This window comes from Betta splendens, chromosome 9 (assembly GCF_900634795.4).
Source record: "Betta splendens chromosome 9, fBetSpl5.4, whole genome shotgun sequence".
In the NCBI taxonomy this organism is placed as follows: Eukaryota; Metazoa; Chordata; class Actinopteri; order Anabantiformes; family Osphronemidae; genus Betta; species Betta splendens.
The window spans coordinates 3861955-3877427 of record NC_040889.2 but is presented as its reverse complement, the minus strand read 5'-3'; the positions used below and the strand labels follow the sequence as shown (position 1 = coordinate 3877427).

The 15473-nt window shown below is 41.5% G+C and overlaps 2 protein-coding genes across 2 annotated transcripts; one reads left to right on the top strand and one right to left on the bottom strand.

The window, feature by feature from the left end:
• The first annotated feature begins 45 nt into the window (after window positions 1-45).
• LOC114861382 (uncharacterized) lies at window positions 46-5600 on the top strand. Its single transcript, XM_029160514.3, has 2 exons — window positions 46-3178; window positions 3591-5600. Exons 1-2 carry the CDS (start codon window positions 2775-2777, stop codon window positions 3937-3939), a joined length of 753 nt encoding a protein of 250 aa, XP_029016347.1. The 5' UTR covers window positions 46-2774; the 3' UTR covers window positions 3940-5600.
• A 28-nt stretch (window positions 5601-5628) lies between these two features.
• Window positions 5629-13468, bottom strand: LOC114861349 (zinc finger protein 664-like). The gene is made up of 2 exons (XM_029160458.3): window positions 12924-13468; window positions 5629-11016 (listed from the first exon to the last, which is right to left on the bottom strand). The coding sequence occupies exons 1-2, from the start codon at window positions 13338-13340 to the stop codon at window positions 10057-10059; spliced, it is 1377 nt and encodes a 458-aa protein (XP_029016291.1). The 5' UTR covers window positions 13341-13468; the 3' UTR covers window positions 5629-10056.
• Window positions 13469-15473: the final 2005 nt, after the last annotated feature.

Below are 15473 nucleotides of genomic sequence, written 5' to 3'. Positions count from 1 at the left end.
CAATTCTATTCAAAAAGCAAAACTTGTATATAATCATTTATTACACACAGACTGATATATTTCAAATGTTTATTACTTTTAATTGCGATGATTATAACTGACAACTAATGAAAACCCCAAATTCATCCATCCATCCATCCATCTTCTTAACCGCTTACTCCCTAGTGCGGGGTCACGGGTGGTGCTGGAGCCCAGCCCAGCTGGCTACGGGCGAGAGGCAGGGTACACCCTGGATGGGTCGCCAGTCCATCACAGGGCAACACATAGACAAACAACCATTCACTCACACACTCACACCTACGGGCAATGGAGAGAAGCCAATCAACCTAATGCACGTCTTTGGACTGTGGGAGGAAGCCGGAGAACCCGGAGAGAACCCACGCAGACACGGGGAGAACGTGCAAACTCCACACAGAAAGGCACCAGGGCCGCCTCCGGGAATCGAACCCAGAACCCTTCTTGCTGTGAGGCGACAGTGCTACCCACCGCACCACCGTGCCGCCCACCCCAAATTCAGTATCTCATTAATTTGAATATTAGTTCAACATTACAGACACCTGGTGCCACAGCGTAATCGGCTATCCGCACCCTGGAGAGGATTGCGAAACAAAACCCATTCAAAAATGTGGGAGAGATTAACAAAGAGTGGACTGCAGCTGGAGTCAAGAACCACTATGCACCGATATATGCAAAATATGGGTTACCGCTGTCAAATTCCTTGCATCAAGCCACTGTGGAACAACAGACAGCATCCGAAGACTCTCGTCTGGGCTAAAGACAAAAGGACTGAACTGCTGCTGAGTGCTCCAACGTTATGTTCTCTGAAGAAAGGAAATTGTGAGTTTCCTTTGAAAATCAGTGTCCCAGAGTCTGGAGGAAGAGGGGCATAGAGTCCATGTTGCTTGACGTCTAATGTAAAGTTACCACAGTCAGTCTTGGTTTCGGGTGCCATGTCATCTGCTGGTGTTGGTCCACTGTGTTTTCTGAGGTCGAGGGTCAATGCATCTGTATGCCAGAAAGGTTTAGAGCACTCCATGCTTCCTGTTGCTGACCAACTTTTATGGTGATGCAGATTTCATTTTGTATTTTGTAATTCAGGAAAAAGCCCCAACAGTTGGCCAAGATTTCTTAAAATCCTTTCTTTTTATAGGAATTAAGTAATCAAAAAAAAACAACCAAAAGTAAATTTGGGGTTTTCATTAGTTGTCAGTTATAATCATCACAATTAAAAGAAATAAACATTTGAAATATATCTGTGTAATGAATAATCTAATATTCAAGTTTCACTTTTTGAATGGAAATAGTGAAATAAGTAAACTTTTTGCTGATATTCTAATTATATGGCCAGCACCTGTATATTAAAAATATAGGACACTGTATCCTCTGTCACAACGTTTGAGGTGTGAAGCACCTTTTCAGACCCAGTGGGTCAGAGTGAACTGTTCTAGCAAGACAACAGCAACTTGCATGTTTTGACTGAAACAGTGTTGAACGCCAGGGAGCTCCTGCCCTCGAATTTTCAGACTTTCAAACCTAAGTCTGACAACAGGTCCATTCTGAAACCCTAGAACTAGATGAGGCGAAACGCTGGAAAACGTGAAACATCAAATTCAGTAAAATACTGACTGCTTGTTCTCACATATTGTGTGAAATTTGTAAAATTAAATAAGGTCCTGGGGAAACTGAATATGAGCTTTTACACCTTAATTCACATATATTTCATGAGGCATCATGCCTATGACAATCAAAGCTTTTGATAGTAACTAATAGTCAGTTGGCATTGTGTACAACATTCAGCAGTTTCTGTACAGGTGAGGCAAACCACATTTATGAATGCTGCATTAAAAGAAGAAAACAAATCTATTAAGTGATATTGGAAGTGTGGTGAAGTGGTCCTCTCCATATTCAGAGCCTGGAGAGAGTACCAGTACTCCGGCCACAGTTTGTGAGGCTGCGTGAGTGTGTGTCTGACGTAGTCTGCAGCACAGGGGTACCTCAGGAGATGGTGCTCTCTCCTTTTCTGTTCACAATGTACACATCAGACTTCCAGTACAACTCCCACCACTGTCACCTCGAGAAGTCTTCTGATGACACCGCCATTGTTGGATGTGTATCCAAGGGGAAGAGCCGGAGTACAGGGGGGGGTCATCTATGACTTTGTGGTCTGGTGTGAAAATAACCATGTAACCCTTAACACCTTGAAGACCTTGTTCTGGACACCTCCACCACACACACCAGTAAACATCCAGGGCTCAGACATTGAGACTGTGGACTCATTTAAATACCTGGGTGTTCACCTCAACAGTAAACTGGACTAATCAAACAACCCGGATGCTCTGTATAAGAAGGACATGACTGGTGTGTGCAGACAGCTCCTAAAGACTTTCCAGATACTGCAGTGGACTCATTAATTCTATATGGAGTTGTGTGAAGTAATGTAATGTGTCTGACAAATAAATAAATTTGCAAATTTTGCTTTTTAAATTAATGTTTTTATTATTAAGGGCAAAAAAAACAAAAATATATATATAACTCTGTGTAAAAGATGAAAAAAAAGAAATCAGTAAGCCACCACCGTACTGCTGCGTTATTCACACATGACTGTCAATAGGAGGAGATGGACTGTGATAGGTGGCGGTAATGAACCGAGGCCAGAGACGTAAAACACCACTGAAGAAGAAAAGAAGCCATTCAAAAGGTAAAAGTTTCACGAGATCTTTGTTCCTTCATCCCAGAGGCCACACTTTTAACAGAGAACTGCGACCAGGTCCGACATGGATCACTACAAAATTGAACTGAAAGATGAGAACTTGGATTTTTATCAAGACCAGAACAATATGGAGCAGCATGACCCGACTTTAACCGAGCAGGACCGGTCCATTAGCGGAATAAAGGAGGAGCAACATGACATGAGTTTAACTGAGCAGCACTGGTCCACTGGCGAAATAAAGGAGGAACAGCAGGACCGGTCCACTAGCGAAATAAAGGAGGAGCAGCAGAACCCGAGCTTATCCCAGCAGGACCGGTCCACTAGCCCAATAAAGGAGGTGCAGCAGGACCCGGGTTTAACCGAACAGGACCCGAGTTTATCCGAGCAGGACCGGTCCACTAGCCAAAAGGAGGAGCAGCAGGACCCGGGTTTAACCGAACAGGACCCGAGTTTAACGGACAAGGACCGGTATGTCATTTTATTCATTTATAGGTTTATTGGTCCGTAACAACAATAGGTGCGCTCTGATGTTTTGTCAGCTTTGTAGTAAAGAGGGAGTTCGCTCCTATATGAGCTGGTTCCTGAGCAGATGTTGAGTTTACTGGAAGCTCAGCATAGGCTTGCCAGCCTTTTATTAAGGTAAAGAAACGCAAATGAGGAAGCACTGCAGAAGGTGTGAAGCTCCTGGGGAGCCATGACGGAAAACTGTAGCCTATTGCATAAGGTGTGAGGTCAAAGAACTACTGCTGCAACTGTGGGATGTTAGACTCACTTCATATTGTCAATTACTGCATGTGGATGCATTATGTTTATGTAGGTTTTCATAGTTTGAATTTTAGTAGTAAATATATTGATCTTTCTTCCACATTTGTGTTCACAGTGATGAGGAACCATCCAGCTCATCTGCCTCTTCTCCCACCACTAAGAGAAAGAGAGTCTCCCTGGAAGATTCTACTACAGCTGGAAACAAGAAGCAAAAAGTAAAGGAGACTTCCACTGACGCTGGAGAGGACAGGTGGCATAATCGAGAGGAGATGGACATTGCTCCTGACCCTCTGAGGTTCATGCCAGCCAGAACCCCTGGTCCCACATTTGATACCATGAAATCTTGGTCTCCCCTCAGTCTATTCCAACTGTTTTTCTCTGCTTCAGTAATTCAAAAGATAGTTGACAACACAAATGCAAACGCAGCAAAAAACCTGACATGGGGTACAAATGGCAAACTCTGACAACCAATGACTTCTACATTTTCATGTCCGTAGTCATTTTCACTAGCCTTGTGCCTTTACATCACAGGTCAGATTATTGGAGGCAGCAGTTTCCATACAACTTCTCTTTCCCCAGGGAGAAGATGTCACGTGCCCGCTTTGAAGCCATCATGTGGTCACTTCATTTAAGTGACCCAGATGAGGATGAAGAAAATGAAAATAAAAGAATCAGTGGTGGGCACGACATGCTTTTCAAAATAAAGCCACTCTACAGTGAGCCGGTGAAAGCCTGCAAGGCTAATTTCCAGCCATCACAAAATATTTCAATTGATGAGCGGATGGCGGCACGCAAGGCACCAGTCAGCGTGAAACCATACCTAAAGGGCAAGTCCACCAAGTGGGGATACAAACTTTTTGTGCTGGTGGATTCATCCACAGGCTACACATGGAACTTTTTTGTCGACACGGGCAAAAGACAGTCCTCTACTACAACCACTAATGGTTTAAGTTATTCTTATGTGATGGACTTGTTGCCTCTTCAAACCCTTGGCACCGGCTACAGGTTGTATATAGACAACCTTTACACAAGGACTACTGTGTTCACAGACTTGTATAAGAAGAAGATTGGCTGCTGTGGGATGACCAGTACAAGCTGCATTGGCTTTCCACAGACCCAAATAAATGATCTAGCCAAAAAAGCTGAGAAAGGGGACATTCGCTGGATACGACGTGGTGAATTGCTGTTTGTGAACTGGATGGACACTAAAAAGGTGACAATGTGTTCCACAATCCATAAAGCTTACAGCAATCAGACGATCAGGAGGAACGTGAAGGAGGCTGGTGTTTGGACAAATAAACTCATCCCTGCTCCAGACTCCATTTTTGACTACAATAGGAATATGGGTGGTTTAAATATGTCCGATGCACTCCCAGGCTTCAATGCCGTTTGCAATGAAACCACAAAGTAGTATAAAGTGTTTTTTTTTTACTTTTTGGACATTGCTGTGGTGAACAGTTACATTCTTCACAAGGAGCTGCTCAAGCACAGACAGGACCCCAACCAGGAAGAGCCCCTCTCCCACAAAGCTTTCAGAGAGCAGCTCATACAGGAGATGTTGGACTTTGCTGAAGGCTCTGCAGATCCCCTACCCACCTGCAACACCAAAAACAACTTGCATGCCAGCCTTTTATAAAGGTATTGGAACGCAAACGAGGAAACACAGCAAGAGGTGTGAAGCTGTTGGGGAGCCAAGAGGGAAAACTTCAGCCTATCGCAGAAGGTGTGAGTTTGTCCTCTGCCTCTCATTATTTTTGGGTTCGGCATTAACTGTTCAAGCTGTTCCTATATCTATCCTTTGTGGTGTTCAGTTCAAATTTAGAGTGGTATGTTCAGATATTTACAGTCTTATTTTAATATATCTTTAATTTCTGTACATTTAGTAAAGATTTCTGTTGACTGTTTGCACTAAAAATACTTTGTAATTTTGTTCTGCTTCATTTGATCATAATCATCATAATGTGCAGACATTTTATAGAGGTTTACAGCTGCTGAAGCATCGTTTCACACTACAAGTGCATTGTTTTTTCAGGTGGATTAAAGTTTTTTAAATTTGTGTTGTCTACCAAGCTCATAAACTTCTTTCCAATGACATACATATTAAGTGACACATATTAAACATATTCTGGTATATATCACAAGTGTCCCCTTGATTATAAGACAACCTTTTAATAGTCTCACAGCGGGGTAATTGTGTCACACAACAGCACAAAGCATGATACAGTGGAGAACTATACAGCAACAAGAATTAAAAGTCAAGTTGTGTTGGCACAGTTCAACAATATACAGAAGGGTAGATTGAGTATGGAGTAATGGGAGGGGTTGTTGCATATTGTATGAGTATATAAATATTGAAAATTTTCCTACATAACCACTGATGCAGTGGGTAAGTTATGGACGGGGAGGCAGCTAACAGTGCTGATTATACAGTCTTAAATCAGCAGGTAGGAAAGACCTGTGAAACCTCTGAAATCAGTCCACTACTGAAGCTGCTCTCGAGAGCAGTGAGTCCTCCACTGGGTGAGAGTCCTGGTCCAGGATGGATGTGATTTTAGCCAGGACCTTGATGTGCTTTGGTGGGATGACAGCAGACTGCCGTCTGCGAAAATCCACCACCATCTCCTTTGTTTTCCTCCATTGATCAGGAGGTGTTTCCGCTGGCATCAGTTCCCAAAGTCCTGAGTAAGTCCTCTGTACTTTGCGTCATGATCATTGGTGATTAGGCAGTTTTTTTTATTATTATTCTTTCAAACTTGTACAAGCAGTTGAAATAGCAATACACATGATCTCACACATCAAAAAAGCGAACCATTACAGAATGTTAATATTAGTGCACCACTCCCTGATCATCAGATTTATACAGTGGCATAACCTTTGCCATTTCACTCTTTGCAAATTCCCTCAATTATCCACTTAACAGTTGCCATGGTGATGCCATCACTATTAGTAGATGTCTTGTTACCACATTTGTTCACTATCTTGATGATAGTGGCTGATGATTCCATCAATCCATCCATCTGTATTCCGCACGTACGTAGGGTCGCAGGGGGGGAGGCTATCTCAGCTGGCTATGGGCGAGAGGCGGGGTACACCTTGGACAGGTTGCCAGTCCATCACAGGGCCACACATATACAAACAACCATTCACACCCACACTCACACCTAGAGGATCAATCAACCTAACGCATGTTTTTGGACCGTGGGAGGAAGCCGGAGAACCCGTAGAAAACCCACGCCAACATGGGGAGAATATACAAACTCTACACAGAAAGGCACCTGGTCCGCCTCTGGGAATCAAACCCAAGATCAAACCTTTAAATATGTTTAAAAAAATGCTTATATGCTTCTCTTCCTCTTTGAAAACTAATTTCCATTCCTGAAATATACAATCTTTTTGGTTATACATATTGCATGAATTTTTAAATTTAACTGTCCCCCTCAAGTTAATTTCTTTCATTGAATTCCACCAGATAGGTTTTCCTGGTAATCTCTATCATCAAATATCACACCTAGAAATTAGATTTCACATACTCATTCTATATCAGCTCCTCAATTTTCAATTGAAGTTTTCTAGTCTACAATTCTCAATTATTATGCTTCATTTTTATACTGTAGTTAAGGCTTGGGAAAATAAATAATATTTTATTTAAGTGTATTTTATTTGTGTTACTTGTTTTATTTTAGTTCTGAATTTAAAGATTACTGTGATTTTAAAATATTAAATAAAATGAATGTTTGTTATTTTTTGTTGCCCAAAACAAACATTTGCAGGAAGTCAGTATATGGAACTCCAAAGTGTTCAATATAAAATTAATTAATAAGACATTATGAAAGAGAGACAATTATTTAAACTGACCATGAAATTATAAATAATCACAAACATTTTTACAAATTAAGCTTATTATTATAAAATATGTTTCATAATGCTGTACAATCTGCTCATTATTGATGATTATTTTCATAGTAATACTAATTATTACATCTGCATTTTAAATCCTGAAGACTTTATTTCAAAATGTTTTTATTCAATAATTCCCTTTTCCCGAGTGCCGTATTCATTTCATACTGCCACTTTACAGCAGAATGACTTCGTCTGTCAATCAACTCAAACAGGCGGAAGCAGTTATGCAATTGGCTACTTCTTAACTCTGACACAAGCAACAGCACTTTAAGTATCGATTTAAGTAGGGTAGTGCAATAATAAACCTTGAAATGTAGGTGAAGCTCTGGCAACTGAAGCAAAACACGGCGTGAATATCGTTACAGGATTCGTAGTTTGTGGACGGAATGGCTGCAGGAGGGAGGACAGTTTTCGAGTTGCTCAGAGAAGCAGTTAATCAAATAGATGGTGACGTTACCCCTCAGCCTGATTGAGTGTTGCAAAAGTGTATTTTTAATCAACCACAACAGTGCATCCTTATAGGAAAACTTCAGAGATTTTCAATAAGGGTTGACCAAAACAATCTCAGGTAATATATAAGAATGAAGGGACACTCAGATTGCTCCATCATTTCTAGTAAAAGAACTTATCAATTATTCCTCACGTAAAAAGCCTCGGCAGATGGTTTGCCGTTGGCTCAAAAACTACAACTACCACTTTCTGCTTTCCTCTGTACCTGCCTCAGCAAGGGTCACACTGAGAGGGGGCAGAGCCAGCCTGCTGAGTCGAAACTGAATGGGCCGCCATTGCATACACCTACAGCACTAATATTCAATGGCCGGACGACCTGTTCTGGATTATTTAGAAGACAGCGAGTTCTATGGTGTTATAAGGGTCTGATATTCAGGGTTACTTGTATGATCCAGAGTGCAGCCCACACGAGTTACAGTCCTACGAGTCAGGGCACCGGCCCTGGCCAAGTTGGCGCCCTAGGCGAGATCATGATTTTGCGCCCCCTACTCACCAGCTCTCGACCCCCCGGGACGCAATCGCGATTACGCGCCCCCTCTCCCAGCTCGCGATCGTGACCATGCGCCCCCCACCAGGCTCACGAACGTGATTTTGTGCAGTTCAGGCACAAGTGTTTCAGTGCTCTAGGCGAGATCGTGATTTTCCACCCTTCTCCTCAGCCCCGGGCGCGTTTACGCACGTTTTTTTCTAAACCCTTGGAGCGGGACACACACCTATACTGGCATTTCATGTCACTCAACCTGTGACCTGTAATCTTCCGGGTGAAACAGATCAGCTGTCAGACGAATATTGGACTTATTGTGTTCACTTTTGGTAGATTGGGGTTTGTTAAAAACACTCAGTATAGTTGAAATAATAATTCGAACCCACAGTTTACCTGAGATTTGAATGAATGCTTTGGTGTCTTCCAGACTGGATTATTCTAATGTTCTGTTTTCAGCTCTGCCTCAAGCCAGTAAAAAATAATTTAATTAATCAATTAAAATAATTTGTTCCTTATATGCTTGAAATTTCAACCAGTGGCCCTGGGTGACAGGCTGTAACTGTCCAGTTAAGCTGTCATGACCTGTTTGAGCAGTTATTCTGTGATACAAAATGATTGTTGTCTAATTCATCAGTTTATAGTTTGAGTATGAAATTAACACACACAGTCTTTCAAAACACTTACTGTGCATTTATTCAGTCACACTTATGTGACCATGTATAAATGTATTTAAACTCAGTTTAATGTACTTAAACTCAAAAGCACATTTGAAGCATGAATATGTACATGTTTAGGAGACACTTCTATGTATAAAACAACAATGGAATAAAACATGACTACAACTTTTAACTTAGCAATGGGGACAGTACTTAATAGTAGAGATGCATCACTTCAGCAGTTTGTACTTTTTGTGTTGTGATGCACCAGCTGCCAACACAATGACAAATTCCTAGTTCTATAAAGTGCTCTCTACAGGACCTGGCAATAAAGCCTTTTCTGATTCTGATAATTTCGAACTTTTATATCGTCAAGGAGAGAGATGGTACAAAAAATGAAAGAAAGAAACTGTTACTTAAACTACAAAGCTTGTATTTTATTTAGCAAAAAGCAAACACAACTAAAATGTATTTATTTATTATTCCCCCTGCACCTGCAAATCCCTCTTCCAACTAGCCAAAACCTGGAGTTTTTATACACATTTTCTGCCTTTGTGATGCTTGCTTTGTTCCTTAGCATTACCACACATCTACTTCAGATATGAGCTCAGCTTTGTCTCACTTCAATTAAAACCACAGTTTGTTTGCACTTTGAACTTGGGTTGATTCTGGTACTTTCAACTTAAGTTATGTAAACATTGACAAACTTGAAAATGCAGAATTTACCTAAGACCTGCACTTGACTCTTGCCTTGTAGCATTCCACTCCGCTTTAACATGATTACAGTTTGTTAACTTCACAAATTAAAACTACAACATAAATTAAAAATTATTGTAACTTATCTTAAAAACATCATCTTCCCCAAGATATTTTCATATTCTCCTGCTCAAGTTTGGTGCTGACATGATCATTGATGTTTGTTCCCTTGGAATCTTTGACATTTGATATAGCAGAATATTATTGTACTTTTGTTGAACCACAAGTACAAATGAAATAAAGTTGCGGCAGAATGCTTTTCCAAAGTTACATGATTAGGGTTTCTTTCCGGTGTGAACATTATGTTTGTGTCTCTGTAAACTTCTTCTGTCAGAAAATGCTTTTCCACACTGTTCACATAAGAAAGGTTTCTCTCCGGTGTGAACACGATTATGTGTCACCAAACTATTGAGCCGAGAGAACGATTTACCACACTGTTCACACCAGTAAGGTTTCTGTCCAGTATGAACACGATGGTGTTTCACTAAACTACTGCTAATAGAAAACACTTTTCCACACTGCTCACATGAGTAAGGTTTCTCTCCAGTGTGAACACGGTGATGGCTCACTAAATTACTAGGCTGAGAAAACGATTTACCACACTGTTTACACAAGTAAGGTTTCTCGCCAGTGTGAACACGTTGGTGTTTCAGTAGAGTACTGCTGTTAGAAAACGTTTTTCCACACTGTTCACACCAGTAAGGTTTCTCTCCAGTGTGAACACGATGGTGTTTCAGTAAAACACTGTTGCGAGAAAATGCCTTTCCACACTGTTTACATGAGTAAGGTTTGTCTCCAGTGTGAACAAGGTGATGTGTCACTAAAGTACTGGGTCGAGAGAATGATTTACCACACTTTTCACATGAATAAGGTTTTTCCCCAGTGTGAACAATTTGGTGAGTCAGTAGGTGACTAATCCGAGAGAAAGCTCTTCCACACTGTTCACATGAGTAAGGTTTCTCTCCAGTGTGAGAACGAAAGTGGGTTTTCAAATCCTTCGACGTGTGGAAGCCTGCTCCACATTCGGTGCAGGTGTGAGGTCTTTCACCTGTATGAATTTGCTGATGGGTCTTTAGGCTACTTCTTGCAGTAAAGGTTTTGCCACACTGGTCACAGCTGTATGCTTTTCCTCTAGTGTGAAACTTCTCATGGTTTTTTAACTGCGATGCACTGGTGAAGGCTTGGTCACATTCCTGACAGACATACAGAGTTGAACCTCGTCTTCCTCTGTGTTTCTAAAATGACAGATATAGAAAAGGAGAAAAATAAGTCTCATTATATCTCAAATAGCTACAATACCAAAAGACAGCAAGGTCTCCCAGAGCCTCAGTTGTTTTTGATTACACTCTCATATGTTTATTATATTGCACTGCTCTTTGTCACTGGGACATAATCAGTGTTGGGTCGAGATGCTACTCTGTGACACCTCAGATTCAAAGGATCGATGCTGTGTCAAGCAAGACTGATTGGGTTGGCTATCTCTAGACCAGACCAGATGTCTTCTGAATCTCTCATATCACAGGCAAAATAGGAACAAAAAAGGGACACTGGCCTCCTAGTCTAAGTATGACATAGAGGACGTCTAGGCCTATACTGTTATATACTATTTAATATGCATGCTTATATACTATAATTTCTTTAAACTATAAATTCTACCACAGCCATTCTTTGCTCTTTGTCACTGGGACATAATCTGTGTCAAAACAAACGCAGAGAAGAGTGAAGGTGAGACAGGATGAGGTAATTCAAAACAGAAGGACAAAACAAGACCACAAAAAAATGGCTGCTCCAGTAACACAGACAGGGTTTGAGTATGAAGTAGGGCTGCAGCTAATTATTATTGTTCTGTCAATTCATTTACTGAAGATGTTTCATTAGTCCAATATCCACTTTTTTTAAATCACATTTTATTCAAGACGTAAATCAAAATGTAGGCTTTAATTTTTTTTAATATTTTATTTTCTTATGTGTCTGAACTGCATGCACTAACACACACTAACCTGATCCATGTGACTATAAATATCTCCAAAATATGTGGTCCACATTTGGAGAGGATATAAATTTGACTTATTGATAGTTAGTTATTCATAGGTAAGACTAATCGGAGTGTAAACTGGGCTGCTGAACAGTTTAGTAACATCAGCTATCTGAGGACATAACAAAGACATTTATTGCATCTATCCCAGTCTATGGGGTGCCGAATGTAAAAGGAGGACCTATAACTAGATTTCTCACATTTATCTAAATGACACAACATGTTTTCTAACATTTAGTTAAATATGCAAAAGTCTAAATGTAAATGTTAAATGTAAATGTTAAATGATCGCCGAGTGCAATACTGAATATTCATGAATGTGCAATTAGACTCCACCCCTACCTTCACAAAGCGCTGATCTCAGTTCAGAGACACAAACTCAAACACCTCAAACAGTGCGCCCCGCCCACATCTCACCTGGAAACTTTTGTTTATAGCGTGGACGTAACTTCGGCTAGCTAGTAAAGTTAGCTTACTAATTCTCCACCGGCGCCACAGAAATATTGTATTCAAACCTACTTAACTCCAATCAATGGTGTTTACGACAGAACAGCAGTTTGAAGCGGAGCCTCAGTCCGCACACCTGCCGTTACAGCCCGTTCAATCTCGGAGTCTCGGGAGTCGGAGCTGACGGCCATGATGGCTTCGACTTCAGGTTTCTCTCCAGTATTGTCGTCCACCGATCTAAAGTCAGATGTGGGCGGAACTATGCCTACTGTTTGAGGTGTTTGAGTCCGCGTCACTGATCTAGGATCATAGGGGGTGGAGTCTACTTAAATATTCAGTTTTGCACCCGGCCATCATTTAACATTTACATTTACCATTTACATTTAGACTTTTGCACATTTAACTACATGTGAGAAAACATGTGTCAGTATCTATACCAAGTTTAAACAGCTGCCTTTTAGCTCCAACTCAGCCACGTTAGCATCTCAAGCCTGTGGCTGCTACAATATGTCTCAGTCATCCAGAGAACGAAGGTTCCTCTACTGTACAGCGTCTGTATTTGTCCACACATCTACAGCCTCTGTTCTGTCTCAAAACATCGACATCTTTGCATTATTGTCGCTATGAGCCTCTTTTAGCTGTGAACTCATCAGCACCGACCTGTTGATCTGTGGGACCAGGTTGGTCGTGGTCTTGCTGCTGCTCCCCCTCCCTTCCGCTAGTGGACCGGAGCTGCTCGGTTAAACCCGGGTTCTGCTCGGTTAAACTCGGGTGGTCCTCCCCCTCCTCCTCCTCCTCCTCCTCCTCCTCCTTTATTCCGCAAGTGGACCGGTCGTTCTCTGTTAAACTCGGGTCCTGCTCCTGTTCCTCCTTTATTCCGCTAGTGGACCGATCCTGCTCGGTTAAACCCGGGTCCTGCTCGGTTAAACTCGGGTCCTGCAGCTCCTCCTTTATTTCGCTAGTGGTGAGCCGGTCCTGCTCGGATAAATTCGGGCCCTGCTGCTCCGTATCGCTCTTGTTCTGATTTTGATAAACTTCCACGTCCTCCTCTTTTATTTCGAGTTTGTACTGATCCATTTCGGCCCTGTTCGCTAAAATCCAGCAGCTCTCTACTTTGGCAGTGGGTCTAGGATGACGGAACAAAGATGCCAACCCTCACAGAATTTCTCTTTCCGCTTTTCTTTTTCGGTGGTGCTTTACGTCACTGGCCTCCTTAGGGTCAACACCGCCCCCTATCATACCCCATCTTCTATTAACTGACCCAGTCATTTGTAAATGATGCAGCAGTATTGTTGCATTACTGCGAGAGTGACAGGGTTTAGAAAGTTAGTGTAGAACATCCAGAGAAGTGTTGCATTAAACCAACAGGAGATTACATCTACACCAGGCTTGACTCAGCTGCCCTTTCTATCACCGCGGTCAAATGAGCGGATGTTTGCTTTTGCTTTGAATTACAGATCCACTCATTAAGTAGTTTTTTGTTTAAATTGTTTATTTTATGTCTGTTTAGTTATTTTTGTTAGAAGCTCATTAGATGTACACATTATCGGTCTAAATAGTTTTAAGCAAATGAGTAAATGTTACAAAATGTGTTCTTTATCTGTAAAAAATGCAGACCTACGAACAGAGTCGCGCAATTAATTAAGTACATGTAGTAATTCATCTACTGAACCCCTTCATCCTCGTAACAGTCGCGGAAAACAGTACTTGTTTCCTACCGCAAACAGAAGTTCTGTATGTCCGGTCACCATGTGTCCACATTAAATTACCACTGACAAGAATAAGACTTAGTTAAGCAGCGTACCTGAATAAAACCTGGCCTGGCAAACAGAAATGGCGGTGACAGACGCTTTGTTTAGCTTTTATAGCGAGTGAGCGCTGCGATCTCCCCAAATGTGGGAATCGACTGCATAGTTTATGGTAGTGGGCTGCGTCAGAGGTTCCCGATCAGCTGTTTAGAGATCAGAGAAAGGGTACCGTCACACGGCCTCAGAGGCATTTAACTTTGAACCTGCCAGGTAAAGGTATTATGTATGATATTATATATATACATAAGTGTGTGTATATGATATATGTAGATGTATTTTGAGTATATGCACATGCCTTATCACAATTATTAGTATTAATATCACTGCAGTTATTTACTTAACGATCTGTTTGTATAGGGTGTCTGTCTATGTTTGTTACTTTTTATATTTGTATTTAGCTTTTTTTATATACTCCTCCTGAAAAAGCAATCCTCCATCACAATACGACATTCAGCCTAACACGTGCTGCTTGTTGAACTGCAAAAGACAAAGGAAAAAAAAGTCTTTTAGGGTCCACGTATGATGATATGTTGAGTTCATACCATTTTGAATAAAAAGCAAGCCATTTTTTCCCTGTTATTTAATGTTAATGTGGTACAGAGAAATCTGATGTCAGGTGACTGTCAGAACTACATAAGGAATGTGAACAGTAGCGATGGTGAGATGAAGCCTTGTGAGGTATTGATCCATTTCAGCCAATTGATTCGAGAAAAGGGTTCATATCTGTACATAAATGATCACATATGAGTATAATTATTTTTTATATATTCTGTCCATGTAAATTATCCCAAAATGATATGATAACATGGCAGGTTAAGTTGTTTTTCTGAATGGGCGTTATCAGGCAGGACAGTGAAAGTGACTGTGGAACTCGGAAAAGGGCACCGAATATGCTTGTTGAACTCTGACAAGGATGTACAGGACGAGGGAAATCTCTATTTTTATTCAAAAACAAGAGTTTCCCACATCGGAAGCCCTCCTCTTCCTCGCTGGCTCCATCCTTTCACCAATTCCACTCTCCTACAGTAAATCTCCCTAAACTTTCCAAATGTGACAGGGCGGCAAGAGCCGGCACGGAAAGGACGCCAGAGGAGGCGGAGGAGGACGTTCACATTCGACAATATTTATTCTTTAAAATTCATTGCTCAATTAAAATATACCAAACGAGGTAAGTTAATATGCAGTAGTGATGGGTCCGGCAACGCCGATGTGTCGGCGCCTGTGTCGAGCTCATAGAGCGAAACACTGTGTCGGTGCGGGTATTGCGTTGGGAAAGCACGTGACCGATACCGTGACCGATACAGTTCCTGTATCGGTCACCGTCTGACGCGCCAGACTGTGTTTATAAGGAAGCGCATGTGTCGGGATGCATCTGCCGAAAGGTATCTGAGCGTTTGCCGTT